The 26,578-nt window shown below is 39.0% G+C and overlaps 1 protein-coding gene across 3 annotated transcripts in view; it reads right to left on the bottom strand.

Annotated features, from left to right (window-relative positions):
• The window catches only part of DYNC2H1 (dynein cytoplasmic 2 heavy chain 1), a 499,560-nt gene that overhangs the window by 28,143 nt on the left and 444,839 nt on the right, over positions 1-26,578 (bottom strand). For all 3 annotated transcript variants that reach the window (XM_033947955.1, XM_033947953.1, XM_033947954.1), the window contains 3 exons: positions 19,310-19,426; positions 2,789-2,998; positions 1,087-1,176 (listed from right to left, as the gene is read on the bottom strand). In XM_033947955.1, the coding sequence (XP_033803846.1) occupies positions 1,087-1,176; positions 2,789-2,998; positions 19,310-19,426 (417 nt within the window). The remainder of the gene's footprint in view (positions 1-1,086; positions 1,177-2,788; positions 2,999-19,309; positions 19,427-26,578) is intronic.

The following is a 26,578-nucleotide window of genomic DNA, read 5'->3' as shown; positions in this document are numbered from 1 at the left end:
CTAGCAAAGAAATGCTTGTGCAAAAAGATAGGTCTTCAGCAGTTTTCTAAAGTGTAACAAATTTTCACAGAATTTGAGAGTGCCTGTCAAAGCATTCCATAAGGCAGGTCCAGCAATGGAGAAACAAGATTTTTTTGTTCGCACATATCATGCTGTATCTCTTATGCCCGTATCAAGCCTGGCGTCGAGAAGAGCGCGGTTGAGAATGTCAAATATGGTGTTGAGATCGAGAGACACTACGAGATGCTCAAGGTCTAAGAGAGTCAAATCATCAAAGCATCAGAGCTCTTCAGCCAGATAATGGCACTCAGTAGACTGGCATGGAAAATTGGTAAAATTTCAAAAAAATATACAGAGAATGCATTATAAAATGACCACTAAATTTTTATTGAAAAATTGAAAACTTACCACTAAATTTTTATTGAAAAAAATTAAGACAAACATGAACCAATCAAATTTTTGCATAAAATATACAAAATATAGCCCCACAGAAACTGACAGGAAATTCACTTTCCATACCAATAAACAATAACAGAAATAACATAAAAGGATACTTGACAAGCAACCACAACAATTTTGCATCCTCCCCTCCCCACCAAAAACCATAGTACTAGTATACAAAAACCCAAGCACTCTACCTCAAACTCAAACCCACTAAGGGGGGAATTCATCAAGGGGCACTAACTGATTTAGCACACACTGAATGCTAAGACACCTATTATATTCCTATGGGTGTCTTAGCATTTAGAGTACCCTTATATTAGCATGCACTAAATTGGTTTGTGTCCCTTAAGAATTTTGTCCTAAATTCCAGTTGGTTGGGCTGACTTTTCATGTGGATATTTTTAGCAAAGACCTATATGTATGGCTATTATCAGGAAATAAAGCTAGAAAATATGTTCCCATATAGGATCACACCAATTCAAGAAATTACTGAAATGCAAGTATTTAAAGTTTTGTGAATCTGAATCCAAGTGGATCATTCATCAAATGGAAATACATTAATTGTTTTGGACAAAATATAAAGAAATCAAGCTATAATTTCTGCATGATATAGAGTACATTTTTTTAAGAACATAGATTTACCTGAATTGCAAGTGCTCGTGTCACAAGGCCTCTGAGGTACTGCATAGGGTCTTCTGGACCCTCCCATTTGCTCTGCCAAGTGAGTGGACACTGTGAAATAAAAATGCACACACTTGAAACGTTTATGATACTCATTTTTATATTTTATAATACCAGCTATAGCAATGCTTCTTAACCAGTGTGCCTTTGTGATGACAGCCAGGTGTGTGGCTAGGCATGGGATCATGATAATCTTGTCCCATTCATATTGGTCTATGTCTGTTGTTACCCACATCTTTATATGAATCAGATTCAGGAATCTGTGCATAGATAGAGATACTGTAACATCTTCCTTGGGGGGAGCATTAAATTCATCCTCAGTCTCCAACTCAAATAGGGTGGATTTATCCATTTCTGGTACAAAAGAAAGAACTCTCATGTGGTGGGAAGGGATCTGAAGACCAAAGGACCCCTTCTACAGAGAAGAATGTTGATAGTTCTTCAAATAAAAACCAAAAGGAATTGACCCCAAAATATCCACAAAGAAGAAAATCCAGAGAAAACCAAAAAAACTCTGTGGAGTGACAATGTTCCCAAATGGACTTTATTTGAAAGTATCAAAGTTCCAAAGGTACACTAAAATCATCCACATAAAATAATTCCATCCACATAAAAGTAAATCATCCACATAAGAGCCTTAAAGGACCTAGTCCGCTAGGGATACAGGACCCAACACAGTCCGCGTTTCGACAAAACGTCTTCTTCAGGGACCCCCAGGGTCTAACACCCCCTTCCCCCCCGCTTTAGAGGTTTTTAATGCAGGCTTATGAGGTAAGTATTCTGAAGCTGCCTTGAACAATTGACCTCTTGATAAGGCCTAGGCCTGTGTCTTTGAGGCACTGGGGTACCTTCATTATAAAGAGTGTAAAGTTTACCTAAGAAACAAAAAGGGAGGGAAGGAGGTGTTTTACATCAAAAGACCAAAGACAGAGAGTAAAGGAAACTGCTGCTCAAGATGGCATCAAATGGGGCAACCATGGGCTGTGCAATCTGTCATAACTACTATAACATAACTTTGATAGGTCTCCCAGAAAGACAGCTATTGAGCTAAGCTGATATGGGCGGGGGGGCCTAAGCAGGATAAGGCAACCCCCCTATTTGAGCCAACTGCACTGAATTTCTATGTCAATACAGATTCTGTTTAAATTTTTGCTCTTTCTATTTAGGATCTTGTATGATCAGACAATGATGTGAGCTCATTTAATTACTGTATGTTCCACATCATCTGTTGTATTTGGAAGGCAAAGTCCAATTAGTCCTGTCAGCTGCAAATGGATTTTGTTTGCAAAGAACTGCAAACAAAACTATTCTGGGAAGGGATCTCAAACTGTGGAATTCCTTGCCTGAAAAACTGCATACTACTCGTTTGCCAGTTTATGGACTGTTTCGATGCACCCTTAAAACATGGCTATTTCATGTTTTTTTGCTTCATTAGCTATGCCATTCTTGTTTGCTCATTTTATTTATTTACTTTCAGTACATTCTGGTAATTTATTATTGTAAAAGATGTTTTGCATGTCTGCTGTGCACTTATGGATGAATTTGTTTGTAGAAGGATACATTGTATCCTTGCTAAGAACTTTTGGAATCCACCTTGAATTTCACAGAAAAGCGGCATATACATCTTTATGTTGAATGAAATTAAATTTTAATATTACCTCACCTTTTGATCTAATAATGCACTTGCTAATATATGTACTTCAGAGCTTAACAATGAAGTCCCTCTGATGACCTTACTGAGAGCTGCCAATGATTGGTGAATACTCTGCACCAAGCGAATAGCATTGAACTGTTCGAGAATAATGAATGACAAAATTGGAGATCCTTGTCGTTCATTAGGAGGTGATACCTTCTGATGAATCAAACTGGAATTCTGAAATAATATGAACATAAATATTCAATAAATATATTCATGAAAATTGACACATTGTACAGTTTTATATTTCATACATAGTATGCTGTTATATCTTGTTTTATTTACTTAAGCTGTTTTACCTGGTTCTGGATGAAGTCTTTACAAAATTGGTGACCAATAAATCTAACCCCCCACCCCCCTTTATCAAGCTGCACTAGAGGTTTTTAATGCAGGCTTATGAGGTAAGTATTCTGAACCTCATATGAATTCTATCAGCAATGGAGCATTTACCGTGCCGGCTAGTGATAAAAACCTCTAGCACAGTTTGATTAAAGGGGCCCTAAATAAATTAGTCATATAAACAGAGTGAACAAAATCAGTTTGAGTCTCATCAGAAACATTATGGAAGAAGTAACTAGGCTGCAGTAAAATGTCCGCACCATCATTTATACATACTTCAAGTCATGGGATAATGTGGGTTAACTTCCTGTTTGGGTCTACACTTTGGAGAAGAACCTGAAGGGGAAATGCCAAACTTTAAATGCCAAACTTTTGAATTTTAGAGTTCAGCTCCTGAACTGGATCACCTTGTACTGCAACTTTAGTAAATCAAATGTTGAATGCATAAACATGTAGGTAGCAAAATATGTCTCACAAGGTTGCCCTAATACCACCAGATCCTCCCACAAATTAAAACTATCCTTCCCCTCGCTAAAAGGCATTTCCCACACAGGAAAGCTAGGGACCTCCCTCCACTTCAAAATCACTGAGCTCTGGAACAACCTTACCTCCCCTCTTCGGAACTTGAGCTCTCTCCAAGTTTTCTGCAAACATCTGAAAACCTGGCTTTTCTCAAAAAATGTAAGTCTCCCTCCAACTTAGGAATCAAGGAAACTCTTATATCTTGGCATCCCAAGTCCTGTAAATTTTCTTCACACTTCTACCTCTAACCTTCTGTTGTAGTTCCTTCCTATTTCTCCTACTGTAAGCCGCGTCGAGCTCTACGAACGTGGAGATGATGCGGTATACAAACCTAAGGATTAGATTAGATTAGATTAGAACTCACGGCAGCCATTCAGATAGTAGCTCTGCATGAGGCAGGAATGTAGGAAGAGCGCTCCTGCCCCAGTTCACCGCTGGACCACCAGGGTTTTAAAGGTAAGATTTTTAAACGTCTAGAAGGTAGGAGGGAGGTGAGATGTTTCAGAGTAGGCCAGGACAGGAGGTAAGAAGAATCTTTCCTGTCCTGACCCACCGCTGGACCACCAGAGCTTACAGTAGGCATCAGGGGAGGGAGGGATGGGGACAGGGTGCAAAGTCTGGCAAGACAGGGGAGGAGGGCTAGGTGCAAAGTCAGGCAGGGAAGGGAGGCAGGGAGAGAGGGGGCTGGGTGCAGAGTCAGGCAGGACAGGGAAGGAGGGGGGCTGGGTACAGAGCCTGGCAGGGCAGGGCACTTGAATATAAACCCCTGATGGTCCTGTGAGCCGACTTTGGGTGGGAAGGCATATGCGGTACAAGCAGTCTTGAGACTTCTGAAGTAGTTTAAAGTGACAGTACACTTTTGTACTGTCCATATCGGACTCCATGCATGATGTCACCCATCTGTGAAAATATGCTGCATGTTTGTCCTGGGATAATTATAGGTACAATATCTTCAAATGGTAGTTCCTTAATAAGGCTACCATTTGGAATTTCAATTTCTTCGGTATTTAAAAAAAAAAAAAGTGCATGTGTGCATATATATATATGTAAATATATACAAATAGAGATATACATACACACACACATATGTATACTTCTCCCTCTGTATTCATTGTGATGTGGATTAACAGACCTGCAAATACAGAAAAAACGTGAATAGGGGCGTGGCTTGGAGCACGCAAAATGGTCGCATAGCAACAGAGCTCCCTGAACTCAGACAACTAAAGGAAAGGAAACAGCTGCTAAGAATCGCTCACCTGCGTTATAAAAACAAAAAATAACTTCTGAAATGGCTACCACAAGGCAAGGCAAATCGGAGAAGCCATGCACTTCCAGTGTATCGGCAAAAAGATCTAAAGTGACTCCGGTGTCGCCGTTGAGTGTCCCGATCCCGTTGGAAACAGAGGAATTCTCAGATAAAGCAGATATAATGGCAGAGCTATTTAAAATTAAATTAATGCCGACAGACAACGCTGGCAAAATTTCTGAGGTAAAGGAGGAGGTGCTGGGTCTGAGGCAGGAGATCCAGACTGACAGGCAGAGGATGTCTGTGATTGAGGAGAGAATTGAACTGCTGGAAACTGTCACACAAAAGTGTGACAGTGAAAGACAAAATGTAGAAAGCTTGAAAAATCAGCTGATAGATTTGGAGAATCGGGGGAAAAGGAAGAACATCAGAGTGCTTGGACTGGCTGAAAATCTTGAAGGGGGAGACACTGTACAGTTTTTAGAGAACTTACTACCTAAACTGTTACAGTTAAACTCCAAGTGGCCGTTGGAAATAGAACGGGCACATAGAATCCCTTCAAAAAAACCAGTGAATCAGAATGGCCCCAGACCTTTGATTTTTAAAGTTTTGAGATACCAGCAAGCTTTAGAAATCCTGAAAGTAGCAAAAGCGAACAAAAATTTAAATTATAAAGGGTCTAAATTGTTATTGGTTCCAGACTTTGCAAAACACACTGCAAACATCAGAAAGCAGTTTCTTATGCTGAGGCAGCAGTTGAAAGAAAAAGGTTACATGTACGGCTTGTACTATCCATCTACAATGCGAATATCTACTGGAAATAAGTCCTGGTATTTTCAAGACCCTGCAAAACTTAAAGAATTTCTATCACAAGAGAAACCGATGTCTACATAAAGGAAAATTGATTAAAGGAAAAAGAGAAAATGGAGAAGACTCATTTTGAAGAGAAGAAAAGAGGGGGGGGGGGGGAAAGGAAGACAGAAGAAAATGGAATTATAGTTAAAATTGAAAATGTTAACAAAATATTAAGATAGGATATATATTACTTTGAAAGGAAGATATATTTATAATTTATATGAATTAATTAAGTATGATTCTTAATATAATGATATATTTTACCTAGATACTAATTGATATGAAATATAAAAATTATTAAATAAAGGGTTAAGTCTGGGAATTGGGTTTTTTAAAGAAGAGATAATTACTAAGGAGATAAAGATTTTTAAGATACTATTATTTATATGAATAACTTATATGAATGAAAATTTATTTGAATAGTTATATTTGAATTCATTATAGATAATTTTATGTTATTTGCTACAATGAAATATTAATATTAATGATAATAATTATTAATTGAATGATTGAATATGTATGGATAGAAATAATGAAATATTAAATATGTGGGGGAAAAAAGAATAGATGAATTTTTGAGATATATTAATTCAATATGGAGGGATATTAGTTGTCTGGGGAGGGGGTTTAGGGTCTGCTATACCAATGTGTGTTCCAGATCAGACAATGATTATGGGGGGGAGGGGAGGGAGCATAGAGAGAGGGAGGGGGGTTCACAGTAATAATATATTGATGAGGATTGAAAATGGGATAAATGTAAAATTTGAATTTTTCTTTTATAATCTTATTTTAGGGGGGGGGGAAAGGGATGGGGGAATTGCATAAATGAATTATATTTACTTAATGTGCTGAGGTCTGGTCATCTTTTTTGTTTTAGAAATATTTGCCAAAATTTAATTATAAAATAGATGGATATAAAAATTTATTCTATTAACGTTAATGGTTTAAATCATCCTATTAAGAGAAAGAAAGTACTAACGTTCCTTAAAAAGCAAACTGTGGACATATATTTTATTCAAGAGTCGCACCTTTCTGATATTGAATCTAAAAAGTTATCTGGGGGTTGGATTTCTAAATGCTTCTTTGCACCTGCAATGGGGAAAAAAAGCTGGGGTTGCTGTCCTGATAAATAGGAAGTGCAATGCTGATTTCAAATTAATAAACTATGATCCTTTAGGAAGATGGGTGCATATCAAAATGGTTCTGAGAAATACAACCCTGGATTTATTCAATTTATATGCTCCTAATTCGAATCAAATGGAGTTTTTCAAACAAGTTCAACAATTACTGTTACCACTGGCTACTTCTAATTTAATCGTAGCAGGGGATTTCAATGCTGTAATGGATCCAATTTTGGATAAGAGACCAAGTAGAATTATGAAATCGTTAGGTTTAGATAATTTGGTTCAGTCTTGTAATTTAGTTGATATATGGCGTATTCTTCATTTTAATGATCAGGAATTCTCTTTTTGTTCTCAGGTCCATAAATCTTTCTCACGAATTGATTATATATTCGTGTCTAATAATATAGCGCAGCGAGTGATGAATGCAGTTATTGATACCATTATAATTTCAGACCATGCTGGTGTGTGGATTGACTTTAAGAATAATGATATAGTACATTTTGATCCAATTTGGAGATTTGATAATGCTTTACTTGCGGACTCGAACTTTCTGGAAGATTTTAAATTAAAGATGAATGAATTTTTTCAAATAAATAATTCGGACAATATTAATGCTGAGATTTTGTGGGACGCATTTAAAGCAACAATAAGAGGAAATATTATTTCATATTCAGCATTTATAAAAAACAACTTAAAAAACAATATGTTGATCTGGAAAACCAAATTAAAGTATTAGAAAATAAATTAATTAAGAACTGGGAACATAATACATTACAAAGTTTATTAAAAATAAAAGCGAAATATAATGAGATTTCTTCTCAATTTGTGAGGAAAGATATCTTTTATAAGCAAGTTCAGTACTATGGTAATTCAAACAAAGCTGGAAGATTATTAGCTAATTTTCTTAAAGCAAAAAAAAGGAAATCTAAGATTATTGCAATTAAAGATACACAAGGCAACACACACACTAACACCAAAGATATTTTAATACAATTTCTTGATTTTTATAAAGATTTATATTCTTCTGAATCTTATGAAAATAAAGAACAAGAGGGATTAAATTTCTTAAACTCATTTATTGGACCAAATGTTCCGGATCATATAAAACGAAGTTTAGAAGATCCTATATCTTTAAAAGAAATAGAATCAGCATTGAAGTCTCTTAGAGTTGGATCCGCTCCGGGTGGTGATGGATATACTGTTGAATTCTATAAAACATTTCAAAATATCATCTTACCATATTTATTAAATTTGTATCAATATCAAATAAATAATGGGAATATATCAGGTACTATGGCTGATTCGGTAATTATTGTCTTACCAAAACCAAACAAGGATCCTACCTTGGTTTCAAACTACAGGCCTATCTCTTTATTAAATGTAGATGGTAAGTTGATTGCTAAAGTATTAGCAATAAGATTGGCAAAAGCTCTTCCTTTTATTATTGATGTACACCAAACAGGATTTATTGCTAAAAGACACTCATCAAACAATACTAGATTAGCATTCTACTCTTTAAATTTAGTGAAAAATATGAATGATCCAGCTTTTATGCTATCTTTAGATGCAGAAAAAGCATTTGATAGAATGGAATGGAGTTATATGTATCAAGCTCTGGAATGGTTTGGAATAGGCCCCGGTTTTATTAAAATGATTCAGACATTGTATAGCTCTCCTGGTGCAAGATTATATATTAATAACAATTTATCAGATAGATTTAACTTGCGTAGGGGAGTTAGACAAGGATGTCCTTTGTCCCCCTTACTTTTTGATATTGTTTTAGAACCCTTATTAATTGCAATTAATCAAACTAAGGAGATAAAGGGAATCCCATTTTCTTACTGGGAATTTAAACTTTCTGCATATGCAGATGATATATTATTATATTTAAGAGAACCGGGGAATACTGTTCCAAGTTTACTTAATCTTCTAGAGAAATTTGGGAAATTTTCTGGATATAAAATTAATTGGAGTAAATCGGAAATTCTTCCAATTAATGTTCACTGTACCAAAGGATTATTTGATTCATATTCATTTATTTGGAAAGAAGAAGGATTAAAATATTTAGGTATTATTATCAAAAATACAATTGAAGATATAGTAAAAGAAAATGAAAAACTTTTATTAAAAAAAATAACAGAAATGTGTGAGCAATGGAATCCTTTACATCTTTCTTGGTGGGGAAGAGTCCAAACAATTAAAATGATGATATTGCCTGTGGTTTGTTATCAAATGAGTATGATACCAATATTTTTTCAGGGGTCATTTTATAAAAAGTTAAACAATATTCTTACAAAATTTGTTTGGTTTGGGAAAAGACCCAGAATTGCTTTAGTATCTTTACAAAGACCAATTGTGGAGGGAGGGGTAAATTTTCCAAATTTTTATAGGTACCATCAAGCCTATATTCTAAGACAGGGTATGTATTGGATCCTCCCAGATCTCATGGAGAATGTACCAGATTGGCTATATCTAGAATGGCGGCTTCTGTTCCCACTACATCCAGAACATCTAATTAGTATAAACATGCCAAGAAGATATAAAGATAACAGAATTTTATTGGATACTTGGAAGACGTTAAGATATGTTAGTAATCTATCACCAGAACCAATTGCTAAATCATTAAATCAATCAATTTGGGTAAACTCCAGGATCAAGATTGGCGGATACAAAATCGTCTGGAAACAATGGATAATTGCAGGTATACGAACATTGAATGATGTTATTTCAGAAGGAGCAATGCTTAGTTTTTCACAATTGCAACATAAATTTGGATTAAATAAAACACAATATTTTAAATGGTTGCAATTGAAGCAAGCTATTCAGGCAGGGTTCCCTGAATGGAAAGCTCTTAATACTCAATATAGTCTGCAGGTTCTATGTTTCCAGGCGGATTTTTTGGGTCACCAAGCCGCAAAATGGTATAAATTGTTAAATGGATTTTTAAACAAAAAAAAAGAAAACTGGACTTAGGGATATTTGGAGTATTGAGATTGGTCAGACAATTTCTGAATCTCAATGGCCATGATTTTGGTCCTGGAGATTAAGATCTACAAAGTCAGCATCTATGAGTCAAACTTGGTTGTTTTTGTTACATAGAACTTTATGGTCCCCTACGCGTTTACAAAAAATAGATAGTACTAGATCTAATAGATGCTGGTATTGCAAAGTAGAAGTCGGGACATTAGATCACTTAATTTTTTTTTGTCCCTGTATAAATGCATTTTGGAAACTAATTTGGCCCCAAATTAATGAATTACTAGAAAATCATGTAGGACTCTCACATGATACTATACTATTTGGTACAGCAATGAGAACTCAGAGTCCGATTTCAGCAAACAATAACAAACTATTATTAATATTGACAGGGGTCGCCATGCAACAAATAACTCAAAATTGGAAGGACTACACCAAATTAAATTTTACATTTTGGTGGAATTCAGTCTGTCATATATACAAAATGGAAACAATAGCATTACAACAGGGAAATATTCATAATTTTAAGAAAATTTGGGAACCATTGACTCGATATTCCAATGATCAGGTTTCATAGCACATTAGTAATGGATATATTAGATTGGGGAAGGGTGGGAATGTATATTATATGGATTTAAGAAATGAAGAAAGGGGAGGGTTATATTTTATGTGATAAGATGAATTACTTGTAATCACAATTTTTCATGTATTAATTGAAGTTTATGTAAAATTAAATTATTGTAAGAATGAAAAATTTATAAATAAAATATTAAAAAAAAAAAAAAAAGAAAAAACGTGAATAACTTTTTCATGTTATTCGCGGTTTTCTATTAAAACCATCGTGAATATGGTGAAACCGCAAATAACATGGTGGGAGACCTGGCCTGTTCCTGAAGGAGAGGCAAAACATGGTGAAGAAAGTGTTGGGAATCAGCGATTTTCTCTATAAACGCTTGGAATCAGCAATTTCTCTATGCAAGCTGATGTCATTTGGGGGGAGGAGCCAGCAAGCTAAAAACCGCGAATAATTAAAACCGATTACGATTGCTGAAACCGCAAATATGGAGGGAGAAGTGTATAGACAAAGTACATTAGTATATATATCTGCATATATATATATATATCTGCACATATATATATATATATATATATATATCTTTATCTATATGCAGAGAGATGTAATAAATTAATTGTACAAAGAAGGAGAAGGATATGTGAAATAAATGAGTATTTAATGTGATGATCCAAGAGTGTATTGTCCCACTGGTATCTTAACTAAAAAGCCTAAGAGCTTTCATAGCATTTAACTTGAACAGGTAATTAACAGACTGGCGAATACTAATTACATAGAGGAACATGAGCCTTCTGAGAAATACAATTCAGCTTAATACAACAGGCCACTCCAAAATAATTATATAAAAGTCAGTAAGCAGCAATATGGAAGCTAAACGATTTTCATAGGACAATTTTCTAAGCCATTTACAAGGGTAAATAGTAATTTGTGAGAGTCTGGAAGTTGTCTTCTACAATATCCACACTTTTAGTCAGATTTAAAGATGTTCTATTCATCGTGGTTACAATAGCAATATAGTAGATAAAGAACAAAATGGCCCACTTGCTCTCCTCAAACCTATGCCTTCTTAAGAAGTGTAAAAATCATTTCACTATTGTTTTGAATTGAGGTATTTATTGCTTTGTTTTTCATCCTTTTGCCTTTCAAGGATTGTTTATTTATATCCCATTTTTTGCCTCTACCGTATTCTAGAAGAGCACTTTCTAGGCATTAACCACCCTTTCCTTATAAAAATCAATATTTCCTGATATTATTTCTACATCTACCTCCCTGCAGCTTCATATTACGTTTTCTAGATCTACAGTTTCCTTTCTTTTGGAAAATATTAGTCTTGTGCATTCAAATCTTTCAAGTATTTAAATGGTTAAATTGTATCTTCCCTGTTCTTCCTCTCTTAGGGCTGCTTTTACTAAGCTGCGACAGCGGTTTTAGCGTGCGCTAAATTGCCGCATGCGCTAGATGCTAACGCCAGCATTGAGCTGGCATTAGTTCTAGCCGCGTAGCGTGGGTTTAGCGCACACGGCAATTCAGCGCACGCTAAAAATGTTATCGCAGCTTAGTAAAAGAAGCTCTTTGTGTATATATATATTTCGGAATTTAAATCTCCTCAGGCACAGACCCTACACTATTTTGGTTACCTTTCCCTGGATCACCTCTAGCCTCTGTATATCCTTACTGAGATACAGCCTCCAAAACTGAACACTGTATTACAGACTGTATTACATCACAACCTGAATACTCTTTATTCATTTATCTATTGATTACTTTCTAGTTCTTTCTGTTTATGCACTTGTTAGCTTTATGGTCTGGGAGAGTATTTTCTAGTGGGCGTATCACCAGTTCCATTTTGCTACTGGTTATGCTTCTATTGTCCAGAAACCTTGAGATCATCAAACACTAGCACCTAAGGTCTCTCTCTTGGCTCATGCATATCAAGCTGCTGCCTCTATCACATACAGCTAGCTCCCTTGAATATCTGCACTCCAGATGCATATCTTTGCATTTTTTATATTAAAGTTTAACTGCTAAGCATTTAATTTCCAAACATTATTGCAAGTTTTGTCACTCAAAAAATGCTAACTTCCTTCTAAACCTTCAGCAAAGGTTTTCAAAACCTGGCCCCAGAATAAAATCCCTGAGCTATTCCACTACTCAGCGTTCTCTCCTTTAAGTGAATTCTGTTTACAGCTACTATCATCTGTCAGTCAACCACTTTCAAACCCAGTTCATCAACTAGAGACCATATTCATTTGGCCTATTCATGATCCTCTTGTGACAAACAGGTTAAACGAAGCAAAGTATTACAGATTGCATTTTTAAATCTATGTGTATTTTCTAGTAAGAGCCTTCACACAAAAGTATTGTCAGGTCAGAAGGAGAAAAATACACCCAGGTTACATTTTCACCTCTGTGCATGTTAATTTTCATGAAAAAGAAAATTCTACTCAAAAATCATCAGTAAATTGGAAGTTAGAAAATGACAAGCAAGGTGCCCATAAGGGGTGCCAGTAAGCCACTGAATTCCACAGAGTAGTAGCAGAAACATGCTGGAACAATAGTAACCTTCTAGAAAGAGTGTCAGTACAGAACAAAGATTAATTGGCTTCTCAACATCTGGACTACATGATACCCCTTTGTTATGAATGATTTTCTTTCTTGTTAATTTTAATGGCATTAATTTTTCCCTATTTATTTGTATTTTAGCTTATTGTAAATCACCTAGATCCTCTTTTGGTATAAGTGGTACAGCAAGTTTACCCCCTCCCCCCCCTGCTTTTATGAAGCTGCATTAGGGGTTTTTTTTAATCACTGGCCGCGGTGGTAAAAGCTCTGACGCTCATAAGAATTCTATGAGCGTTGGAGCTTTTATCACCTTAGCCGGCAATAAAAAACGCTAATGTAGCTTCATAAAAGAGGTGTGTGTGTGTTAATAAATAACAATAATATGGATGAAGAATAAAGGAAATTAGAACATTTCTCATAAAGGGCACAATGTGAAAAAGGGCCCATATACTGTATTTAGCAATATTCAGAGGGCCTTTTTTCTGATAGGACATCTAAGTCCGACTTTGGACATTTCCTGCAAGATGTCAAAAGTTGGAGGCAGAGAAACTGCCATTTTCAAAACCGGTATCACCACAAGATGTCCCCAAAATTTTTTTTGATAATTGCCTAGCTAAACATCTTGGCCACCAGGACATTGAACTCTTAGAACGTCCAACTTTATTCACCATTTTCAACCACAAAACCGTCCCAAGTTCAAAATGTTCAAATCCAGACCATTTGGATGTGGGAAGGGCCAACATTGTAATGGACTGGCCACATAGACATATCAATAGAGCAGTCTGGTACCTTAGAGGGCACTGCTGCCTCAGAGGAGGGAGGTCTTCTTAAAGGAGAGCATCAACCTGGTAAAGTACCATAACATACCATACAGTTTCTTATATCCTGAAAATTTCAACAAGGATCAAAAGTGGTTTACAGTAAGATCCTTAAACCATTAAATATGGTCAACAGTTGATAGAATTAAAAAGAGAAGAGGTATGTCTAACATTTTCCTGAACTGGTAATATGAATCCTGTTGACGTAAACACAGTGGTAGATTATTCCAAACTTTAGGGCCTTGAAATTCAAAAGTAGATTCACGTATCTTTTTCCAGCAAAACATAAAGGAGAAGGAAAAGTCAACTTAGAAACAATGTGTCAATCTTGAGGTATAAAAGAAGCTCATAATTGTGATCTTAGAGACTTGTTCATTGGAGTTTTCTCCATATATTGCTTTATGGACCATATAAGCAACCTTAAATGGAACTCTCTTTTTAATGGGTAGCCAGTGTAACTCTATAACTCTCTCAAATTGGTTTAATCAAAAGATCAATCTGACTGCTGTATTTTGCAGTAGTTGTAATCTCTTGTACTCTTTTTCTGTTATGTCACAGTAAAGTGAATTGCAGTAAGAAAAGTAAGAAAGTAGAGCTGCTTGTGTAACTGTCCTGAAACTAGCTTGACAAAACTGATCTTATTCTTCTTCATTGTCTTATTCTAAAGAAAGATTTCTTCACTGAGGAATTAATCTGGTCAGCAAAGCCAAGGTCAGAGTCTATAATGCCTAAAACTTTCGATGTTCTCTCAATTTTAAGTTTTTCTCCTGTTGTCGGCACCAATTCAGTACATGGCAGTGGGCTGTAGCTACCAAACAAGACTATCTGCCCAAGGCTCTTAGGTTTTGCATTAAACAAGGATGGAGATGGTGGAGAGCCTTGCGGTACACTGCAGAATGCTCTCCAGGCTTGAGACTTGCTGCTACTCTTCCTTACTATATAAGTTCTATTGCCTAAAAACTCCGAGAACCACTTCAATACCATACCCAGTAGGCCTAGTTCACTTAATTTGAATAGTAAGGAATGGTCCATTGCATCAAATGCCATTGAAATGTTGAACTGCAACAGAATAGATTGTTTGCCCTTACTCAAATAAGACTTCATTTTCGTGGTTAATTCTAGCAATAAGGATTCTGTACTATGCTGCAAACTATGAAATCCATCAAGCTTGTATAGAAAGTCTGTTAGCTGTAAGTTAACACAGAATTCGAATAGTTTTGCTGGCTATTTTATTTCTGCCACTAGTCTGAAGTTCTCTGTTTTTGATAAATCTAGCTGCATGGTCTTTGGTTTAGGAGTTAGTGCGATAGCGGATAAGGTTTTTGGATATAAGGCTTTTTCCTAAGCATGTATTAATAAGGTCTGTCAGCCATATTAGAAATTTAGGAGGAATATACTATAACATCTTTGATGGGCAAATATCTAGACAGCAATATTTCTTTGAAAGTCTCTTTAGCAAGCCTGAGATTAAAACAGGCGTGACAAAGGAGAATTCTTTCCAACATCTATCAGCTGGAATTCTAGTTTCCATATTATTATTTCAAACATCTAATTTGATGAAGCCATCTGCAAACTTTTCCCTTACTAACTTAATCTTGTTTTCAAAATAGCATGCCAAACTATATGTATCCAGTTGTTGCATGGTAGAGTCAGCAAAAACCTCTTTAATAGATATTAATAAATTGAAATTCTTGAAGAAAATTTTTGAAGGAGTTTCTTGATCAGCTTTTCATAACATTGCTTTTTTAACCTTAGTTACCGCTCCTTTATACTGCTTTACCTCTCTTCTCCATCTTATATAGCATTCCTAGTTCTGATCCTTCCTCCAAGCTCTCTCCAACCTCCTTAGTTTGGTTCATAACTGTAGTAATGGTTCAGTGAATCATGGGTTGCTTTTCTGCTTCAACTTAGATACCTTAACTGGAACAATCTTGTCCAGAACTGATGTTATGCCATGAGAGTAGAGTCTCATCTACATCAGCATTCATAGATTCTAACTGATCCATAATTAATTGCCAGAATTCCATTGTTGGTATCTTATTGTGCCTTACTGTATATGTGTCCTCTTGAGGTTTTAGGATGAATATTTTGGGTAGTTTTAAATAGAAGTTGAAAAGATAATGGTTGGGCCAGATAACTGGTTCCGATTTGACATGATCAGGGGGAATTTTAAACTGTAAGACATAGCGCAAATAAAATCTAAGCTATATCCTCCTTTATGAGTTGATTTGTATGGGAAAGTTGTAAAATTTAGCTATTTTAGTAAGCTTTGAACTGTTCAGGAGAGAAGGGTTAAGACAGCCGTTATAGTGGGAGATTCAATCATTAGGCAATTAGTTCTGGCCCAAGTGCTGATTTATGCCATTTTTGGACATCTTAGAGTTTTGAAAATGCTCCTAAAAGTCTCCATAGTGCTAGTCTGTATTACTTACTCGCTGGAGGCACAATATAATCTTTTTTTAAAAAAAGCTAGTGGCACTAAGAGAGTGTTTGTTCAGCAGACTCTGATCTTAGATATTTTTTGAACAGACTTTTGTAATGAATGATAACATTTTCTCAAAGTAAGATATTTGATAGAAGGGAAAAGGGTGGGTATTATTTTTATTTATCTCATAATGCATATGAATATATCAATAATCTTAATATATTTGTATGAAATTCTGTTACAGGAAGGGATGGGGATGGGAGGGTTTCTATTTAATAATAATTGTTTTGATAGTAGGTGTATTACATAATATTCAAGATATTATAGAATATAAATATGTAATGAAATGTTATATTTAATGTGTTATATGAGAGTTAATCAAGTGTGTATTTATAAGTTCATATGATTTTATCTAATACACTTGTTGTAATATGCAAAAATGAATAAAGAATTAAAAAAAAAAGATATTATTTTGAACTATTTTTTTTTCGTACATCCTCCCCACCCCCTACCCCCAATTGAACAGGTTAATATTGATTTTAAATCTGTTGACTAATTAAACTGAGGTGAATTTTCAGGTGTAACTCTTGCCACTTATGTTCATCTGAATATTTGCTTAAAGATAGCCAGTTAAAATAAAGAGATTATCTTGCCCTCTCAACAGTCTAACAATCACCTTCTTAATAAAGCATCCTAACTAGCGAATATCTCATGCTCTTGGATGCTTTGAGAAAGGGCAGGGGCCATATAAACAATGGAGAAAGATCCAGCTCTAGCTTGGACACTGAATTCTGATGCACATATTATACATGGTCAAGTCACATTTTTATGACCACCTGCTAATATCCAGAATAACCGCCTCTGGCAGCATGGACGGCAGATGAAGTGGGAATGACTCAATAAGATACTGGATGGTTGCTAGAGGTATCTGGAGCCATGCAGACTGCAGTGCATCTGACAACTGCTTGGTGGTGGATCCAGTTGTCGAACATGTCGATCGAGGTGGTCCCAAATGTGCTCGAATGGATTAAGGTATGGGGAATTCAGAGGCTAGGGAAGTATCTGGAAGTCTTGGCCTTGCTCTTTGAATCACTCGCAAACAATTCTGATGGTATGACATGTCGTATTGTCCTGTTGAAAGATCCCATAGGGAATTACCGTCAATATATATGGGTGTACTTGATTGGCAAGGATAGATAGAGACCCATTATCAGTTGAGAATGCCTTCCAGAGGTATCAAGAGTCCCAGACCATAGCAAGAACACATTCCCCAGACCATAATGCTGCAGCCACCAGCTTGTGTATGTCCAATAATAGTTTTTGGGTGTTTGTTCTCAGTGGTTCCATGCCTGACATAAGAACATAAGCAATGCCTCTACTGGGTCAGACCTGAGGTCCATCGTGCCCAGCAGTCCGCTCATGCGGTGGCCAAACAGGTCCAGAACCTGTGCAGTAATCCTCTATCTATACCCCTATATCCCCTTTTCCAACAGGAAATTGTCCAATCCTTTCTTGAACCCCAGTACCGTACTCTGCCCTATTACGCTCTCTGGAAGCGCATTCCAGATGTCCACCACACGTTGGGTAAAGAAGAACTTCCTAGCATTCGTTTTGAATCTGTCCCCTTTCAACTTTTCTGAATGCCCTCTTGTTCTTTTATTATTTGAAAGTTTGAAGAATCTGTCCCTCTCTACTCTCTCTATGCCCTTCATGATCTTGTAAGTCTCTATCATATCCCCTCTAAGTCTCCTCTTCTCCAGGGAAAAGAGACCCAGTTTCTCCAATCTCTCAGCTTATGAAAGGTTTTCCATCCCCTTTATCAGACGCGTCGCTCTCCTCTGAACCCTCTCGAGTAACGCCATGTCCTTCTTAAGGTACGGCGACCAATATTGGACGCAGTACTCCAGATGCATACACACCATTGCCCGATCCAACGGCAGGATAACTTCTTTCGTTCTGATTGTAATACCCTTCTTGATTATGCCTAGCATTCTGTTTGCCTTCTAAGCGGCCACTGCGCACTGTGCCATCAGCTTCATTGTCATGTCCACCATTACCCCCAAGTCCCTTTCTTGGGTACTCTCATTTAATAACATAGTTGTACCTTGGGTTTCTGTTTCCCACATGTAATACTTTACATTTCTCAACGTTGAACTTCATCTGCCATCTCGTCGCCCATTCCCTGGGTTTGTTCAAGTCGCTTTGCAATTCTTCGCAATCCTCTTTAGTCTGAGCTCCACTAAATAGTTTGGTGTTGTCCGCAAATTTTATTATCTCACACTTCGTCCATTCGATAGAGCTCAAAATGTGACTCATCGGAGAAGGCAACCCTCTGCCAGTCGATGCAAGTCCAATATCAGTATTCATGTGCAAATTGTAGTCATTTTTTGCAATGAACCCTTGTGAGCACGGGTGCAGTTACCAGCCATCTGCTCCGGAACCCCATTTGCAACAGGGTTCACTGCACAGTCATTTTGGACACACATCTGGAAGCCCCCTGATTTGATTGGATGGTGAATTGCTCCACAGTAGTGTGATGATCAATTTGCACCAACCTGCACAGCCAACATTCAACTCTCGCACCAATGGCTTATGTTGCCCCACAGTTACCAGGTCAGCTCATCGAAAGGTTCCATTTGTCCACTCACAATACATTTTAACTATAACAGCTTGTGAACAGTTCACAAACTCTACTATTTTCCCTATGATAGCCACAGTTGCTATATTGGCAACTTGCCGATATCCCACTTTACATAACCTTGATGTCTGAGCGCGACATGTGCATTCGTTCACTGGCTGTGCGTCCCTTACATCAGAGGTAGGCGGTGGTCATAATAATGTGACTTGACTGTGTAGCTGTTGAATTACTGTATGCTGCTGTTTTATTTCACCCAATTGAGAATATGGCATTTAGGGGTGAGGGAGGGGGAAGATAGTGAATGGCTGATTATATGAAAATTTTATAGTTGGTGATATATGCTTACTAAATGTTTGAATTGTAACTTTCTAATTAATTAAATTTATAAATGAAAAAAAAATTCCCTTACCCGATTAAGTTTTTTCCACAAGTTCAGAACAGGAGAAAGCTCATTAGACCAGATTTCTCTATCGAATTTGCAGCCTGCTGTTACTGATCTGCTTAGTATCCGCAGTTGTGAAATAACCTACATGAACGTAAAAAACAGTAGTAATACATAATTTGTGCAGAAGATACTGAAGTATAGCAAACACAGACAAAAAGAGAATGTGCAAAAATAAAGGACTAGGGGCTAGATGCACTAAAGTTGGTGATCGTCGCTAAACCTGTTTTCACAGCTTTAGCTATGATCGTTTTTACTGATCCGATTCACAAAATGGCTGTGTGTTTTTCTCCTCGATTGCCCATTTTCTGATCCGGCCATGCAAATTAGCAAAAATCCCATGCAAAGTAACCAAGCGATTGATGCTCTAACCTCCCTTCCCCCCTCCGAGAGAAAATTGGCAGGAGGGATACCCACTCCCTCCTGTCATGCGTACACCCAATGAGAGAAAATTGGCAGGAGGGATACCCACTCCCTCCTGTCATGCGTACACCCAATGAGAGAAAATTGACAGGAGGGATGTCCACTCCTTCCTGCCAATGGAGGCTCTTACCCCCGAACCATCCCCTTCCCCCCTTACTCCTGAAATAAAAAGGTAGGAGGGATGCCCACTCCCACCAGATGCTCCCCTGAACCCAAACTCCCACTCCACAAATCCCCCCCCCATAATATCTTTGGTAGACATTGGGCGATGGAGGGAAGCATGGTCCCTCCAGTTCCGAGGCCCGCCCATCCGAACCATCCCTACCTTTCCCCCTTCCTCCCGAAAAAAAAAGGCAGGAAAGATGTCCACTCCCTCCTATCATTGGAAGTTCCACTGAACCCCCACTACTCCCCAAAACCTCCCCCCCATACCATTGCTAGATGTTGGAAGCTGGAGGGGAGCACAGTCCCTCCAGCTTTGAGGCCCGACCATTGAAAATGAAGGGCTTTCCCCTCCCTGGTGCGCCATGTGATGCACAGGGAGGAGCCTAAGGCCCCTCAGCTCCACCCTCTGTATCCTATGTGATGCACAGGGAGGGGCCTAAGGTCTAACATCTGAGCAAATTAGGACCTTAGGCCCCTCCCCATGCACATGGGATACAGAGGGAGGAGCCTAAGGCCTTGATTGGCTCAGACGCCTGAGGGGAGGGATTTTATGCAACTGAGTCATTCAGAGTCTTAGGCTCCTTCTCGTGCATTGCATGGTGTACCGGGGAGGGGAAGGCCCATCATTTTGGATGGTCGGGCCTCAGAGGTGGAGGGACCATGCTCCCCTCCAGCTTCCAACATCTAGCAATAGTATTGGGGGAGGGGGGGTTGGGGAGTAGTGGGGGTTTGATGGATCTTCCAGTGGTAGGAGGGAGTGGACATTACCTCCTGCCTTTTTATTCGGAAGGAAGGGGAAAGGGTAGGAGATGGTTCAAGGGGGGCCTCTGTTGGCAGGAGTGGGGGTGGGAATGGCATGGCAGGAGGAAGTGGGCATTCCTCCTGCTGTTTTCACTGCTGTATGTGTGTGTGTGTATGTGGGGGGGGGGGGGGGGGGAGTTGGTTGGTTCCCAGTGCCGGGACGTTGGGGAGGGCTTTTTTTTAATTTGGCAGATATTGTGTGTGTGTAACACATGCACAACATCTGTCCATTGAAAAAGAAAAAAAGGTTTCCTGCCCTGAACAGCTGAGTGGCAGGAGGCTGCTTTCAGGGCCTCTGCTGCCACTCAGCTGTTCGGGCTTCCCTTTGCCAGCTTTGTGCATGTGTGAGAGTTGCTCTCACATCGATCAGACTTGAACCTCTGCGCAAATCATTTCATGCAATCTTTTTGGTACATCGATTGCTCTTCCACAATCAGCCAGAGTATCGGCCAACAGCGATCCAGTTGGTATTAGCAATTATGTTTAGTGCATCCGGGCCTAGGAAAAATAGCAAATCAATAGACCCTTTTACAGAAGTGCATTAACCAATTAACACATTAAGGTACAGAAAGGGCAACAGCAATATGTTTGTATTAGTTAGCCTTTTTTCTCATGTTAAAAAGTATACTAATGAATTCTTCTGCTGGGAGTGTGCCATGGGTAGAGAGTGGGCATGGAAGCTTTAACCAGCTAGAGCATTAAATTTACTGCACACTAACTCATAGTTAATATAGGAGCAGTTATCACCTCCTGCCGCGTTAACTGTGGCCAGGTATTGAACAATAATTGCTAGTAACTCGGGCACCATTAGTAAAATTCTACATAGCTGAGTGCTATGTAGAATTTGCAGCTACAGTGTAGTATATTCCTGCATTTTGCCATGTTAACCATGGTTTAGTAAAAGGGCCTCCTATGTCTTCTATTATTTTTTTTCCAAATTGAACTTTCTGAACTTTTTAAAGTTTACAGAGCAATTTTTCAATAGGGTGCCTAAAAGGAAATCTGTGTACACTATTAAATCAATATTCAGGGAGGGGCTCAGCACAGGGCAGGAGCACAGAAAACTCGCTCCTACCTGGTACACCGCTAGACCACAAAGGATTCAAAAAGGTACATGGAGGGAGGTGGGAGGGAGGTAAAAAAAATTGGTAGAGTTGGCCAGGACAGGAGGGATCCCTCCTGTTCCAGACCACCAGATCATACGGCAGGCCCAGTGGAGGCCTGCAAGACATCGGGAGAGACGGGGCAGGGAGAGGGGCTGGGTGCAGAGTCTGGCAAGGAGGAAGGGGGAGAGACTGGCAGGGAAGGGGGCTGGGTGCAGTGAGGGGAACTGAGTGCAGAGCCTGGCAGGGGAGGGAGGGGGCAGGGCACATGAATATTAATCCCCCCATCTTATATCCGAGCCAACCTTTTTCCCTCCTTTTTGGGGGGAAAGCTTACCTCGTCTTATACTCGGAAAAAAGGTACCTCATCCTATACTCTGATCAACTTATATTCGAGTATATACAGTATATTAAAGGGCTCATTTTCAAAGCACTTGGACATACAAAGTACCAGAGTAACCTAATTTTATTGCATTTGCAATGGCTGCAAAAATGAAGAAACTAAGGGCCATGATTAGAGATGTTTTTTTCTACATTTGAGTACATTTCTGAAGATGGGAAATTTTTATACTTCTAAAGATCTATACAAAGATATAAGCTATCATATGCCTATTGGAATTTTACTTTACATATTTAGATTTACATTTCCCAGTTTGTTAACTTCTTGTTGTGCTTGAGTTTGTGGGAATAAAGTTAGTAATAAAATATACATTAATCTTCTAGAAAGAAAAGTATTTTTAATTGTTCTACACAGGGTCATGCAGGTTCAGTTGACTTGTTACTACAATTTTTGATTGATTTTCTAATTTTGAAAAATGATGCAATGTTTCATTTTCTGTTGTTTCTCTGATAAATTATTTTCATTTGCTTTAGCCGAACCTTCTAACAGCAACTAATTTATCAGCTTCACTGGAAAAAAAATACCAGTTTAAATCAGTGTAAACAAAAGACACATGATTTTAACATTTAGAATATTTTTTTACATCTGTCTTAAATGGCAAAGAAACAACAAGATTTGACTGCAACCATTAACCTCTGAATGGGTTTTTAGATTTCATAAATATGTTACAGATTGAGCGACAATACTAAAGTTAAAAACTACAATGAAAAGTACAACTTTTTGCTAATTATGTTTTTGGTTTTTTTTTAAAGCAATGTCCATGGGTAAACGTGTTTCACACGTACAAATTTCCTTTTATAAAACTCACTGGACTAATATGAACTTGTGAATCAATTTATTCAATCTGAGCACAGATGGTCCTTACACACATTATGAAATACAGCTGCACGCATGGAGGGCGGAGTGGCCCAGTTTTTAGAGTTCCTGCCTCAGCACCCTGAGGTTGTGGGCTCGATCCCAGCACTGGTCCTTGTGACCTTGGGCAAGTCACTTAACCCTCCATTGCTCCAAGTACCATAGTTAGATTATGAGCCCATCGGGACAGATAGGAAAAACAAAGAACCTGAATAGAGAGAAATGTACACTTCTCCCTCCGTATTTGCGTTTTCAGCAATCACGGTTTCGATTATTCACGGTTTTTAGCTTGCTGGCTCCTCCCTCCAAATTACATCAGCTTGCATAGAGAAATCGCTGATTCTAAGTGTTTACAGAGAAAATCGCTGATTCCCAGCACTTTCCTTCACCGTGTTTTGCCTCTCCTTCAGGAACAGGCCAGGTCTCCCACCATGTTATTCGCGGTTTCACCATATTCATGATGGGTTTTTTTTTAACATATGTTTATTAGAGTTTGTCATGAGGGCCTTGTTTTGCCTGTTGCCCCTGTCCCCTGATGTTCTTCTTGACTCGGTTCCTCCTTGCTGAGGTTCCATGTGAAGGCCCTATATGGGGGGCTCGGGTGTTTTTTCTGGTTTTTAATAGAAAACAGGGAATGACATATGAAAAAGTTATTTGTAGTTCTGTTAATCCCCTATCACAGCGAATACGGAGGGAGAAGTGTATACGACATTGACCGATACATTGGAAAATGTGATATACAAAACATCAATAAGCCATAAGTAAAACAGGAAATTTTTGACTATTATACAACAGGTATGCATATCACATATATTTTCTAGGCGATGATTTTCCAAGGGAATATATGTATACCTTTTCCTTAGAAAACCACTGTAACTTATATGCTTATCAGTCAATTCATATGATCTGTTAAACAGATACTATCATTCATTTTATCTAATCACACTTTTCATTTTGTCATGTTTGTGCACATAGCCAGATTTAAGATTTTGACTCTCATAGGTAAGATCAGAGAGCATATTCCAAATAACCTTGAGGGGAGGGAATGTATGAAAGATCCCAGACATAGGAGAGCCAGGAGAGGAATGGAGGAAGGCCATAGTGCTACCCCTTTGAAGCAGCATACACCTACAAGACTGAATTCTATATACACTTCCCCCTCCCCATTCGCGGTTTTGACAATTGCGATTTCACATATTCGCAATTTTGGGGGGAGGGGGGAAAAAAAGAAAAAAAAACATAGTTTAGCCTTCCCACCGGTGTCCTTGCCTTACCTGGTGGTCTAGCGGGCTTTCGGGGCAGGAGCGATCTTCCTACGCTCCTGCCCTGTGTAGATCGCCAATAGGAAATGGCTGTGGGGAGTTCCCATCGTAGTCTCGAGAGACTATGGGAACTCACGGCAGCCATTTCCTATTGGCGATCTGCACGAGGCAGGAGCGTAGGAAGATCGTTCCTGCTCCGAAAACCCGCTAGACCACCAGGTAAGGCCAGGATGCCGGGGGGGAAGGCGGGAGGGAGGCGGGGGTGGGTCAGAGCCGGACCAGAAGATATTTGCGGTATTTCACCATTCACGGTCCGGCTCTGCCCCTATCCCCCACGAATCCAGAGGAAGAAGTGTAGTGCACCGAAAATATTCGTGTTTAAAGTTAGGCATGGTTTATAGAACAGCTCTTATACCTGGGAACTGTGCCTAAATTTAAGTGCGGCCTTTTGTACCAATGAAAAATGACACAAATACCTGTGCCTAAATTTGGGCACAAATGTCTTTATTCTATAATTATGTGCATAACTTAAAGCAATGCCCTGGATCCACCTATGACCTGCCCATTTCTGCACCCCATTTTTGACTTGCACCTAAATTTATGCACATAACTTGTAACTAATTCTAATTAGCACTAACAATTGCTTGTTAAGTTGCCAATTATCGGCAATAATTAGCTTGTTATTCATTAAATTACATGGATAATTTGGGTAGGTGAACAAAATTGCATGCAAACATTTAGGTACTTTTCCTAGAATTTGGGGGGAAGTCTTAAATTATGTGAGACCAAGCTCCACTTTAGCTTAAGTACAGTATGCACTTGAAGCTTGAGTTGCTTCACTGCACATGCACACCACTTCTCACCTCCTGCTTTTGCACAGGACCACCTCAGTCTATTAATTTAATTTGAATAGAACTCTTTAGGGAGTTGGTCAGGTGTGTGAGGACATAGGAGTCAACTTTTTGGGTGCTTGAGCACCCACAATATTGGGCTAACTCCTTGACTGTGTCCAGGGAGGAGGTAATTCCCATTGACCTAAGATTCTGATTGACCAGATCTCTTAGGCCACTCCTGTGGCCTAAGGGATCTGGTCAATTGGAGTCTTAGGCTACTCCTAGTACATCCCAGAATTCACTGCAAGAGGGGCCTAAGATTTTGGATGGCCCAGGTGCCTAAGGCCCCTCCTACATGAGGGGCCTTAAGTGCCTGGGCCAATCAGGGTCTAAGGCCCCTCCCTAGTGCATCCCATGATTCACCGGGAAGGGGCAGGCCTGCCATTTGTGTGAAGGCAGGCCAGCCGGCTGGAGGCAGTAAGGATGCCTCCAGCCGGCCAACATTATAAGGCAGAGGATGTTCCTGGGGGGGGGGGGGGTGAGCTGACATGGGTTCAAGGGGGTGGAGGAGGGATGGCCTGGAGGGGTGTCTGGTGGTAACATTACAGGGTGGGGTGGTTCCAGCAGGAAGGATTGGGCATCCCTCATGCCGGGGATGTTCGAGGGAGGGCTGCTGGAAGGAGGGATTGGGCATCACTCCTGCCAGGGATGTTAGCGAGGGGTGGGGGTGAGAGCAGGAGGGAGTGGGCATCTCTCCTGCCAGCTGATTTGAGGTTGGGTATAGGGGTTCCCTGCTGCGACCACTCTCAACCGATCGCAGCAAGGAAATTTCCTCCTCCGATATCAGCTGAGCGGCAGGGACTCCCTAAAGCTGCAAATCTGTAACCAATACCCAGACCTTGGGTGCCAGTTACAGAATCATGGCTTTGGGGAATCCCTGTCGCTCAGCTGATGGGGAAGGGGGAATTCCCCTGCCACGTTCAGCTGCTGCGGTCTATTGGCAAAAATAAGTGGCTGAAATGTAGTCCTGGCCTACATTTCAGCTACCTGTCTTGGAGTGATTCTGTAACTGGCGCTCTGAACTGATTGACAGGCGATCAGCAGCTGCTTTTTAAGGCGGCCACTGACTTGGGTGCTGGTTACAGAATCCGGGCCCTAGATTCTTTTCCTGGGCAGTGACTCCTAACTTGGAATGCTCCATCATGTAGCTATAGTTCGGGTTCCTCTTTCCAACGTGCATCACTTTGCACTTGCTCCCACTAAACATCATCTATTTTGATGCCCAGTCTCACAAAGTCCTCTTGCAATTTTTCACAATGCACAGGAAAGCTCTGCTCTAGTGATAGAACTAGACACTGATTACCACAACTTAATAAATTGGCCCCTATATTAAT

Source organism: Geotrypetes seraphini, chromosome 6 (assembly GCF_902459505.1).
Source record: "Geotrypetes seraphini chromosome 6, aGeoSer1.1, whole genome shotgun sequence".
NCBI lineage: Eukaryota > Metazoa > Chordata > Amphibia > Gymnophiona > Dermophiidae > Geotrypetes > Geotrypetes seraphini.
This window is presented reverse-complemented; position numbering and strand designations above follow the sequence as displayed.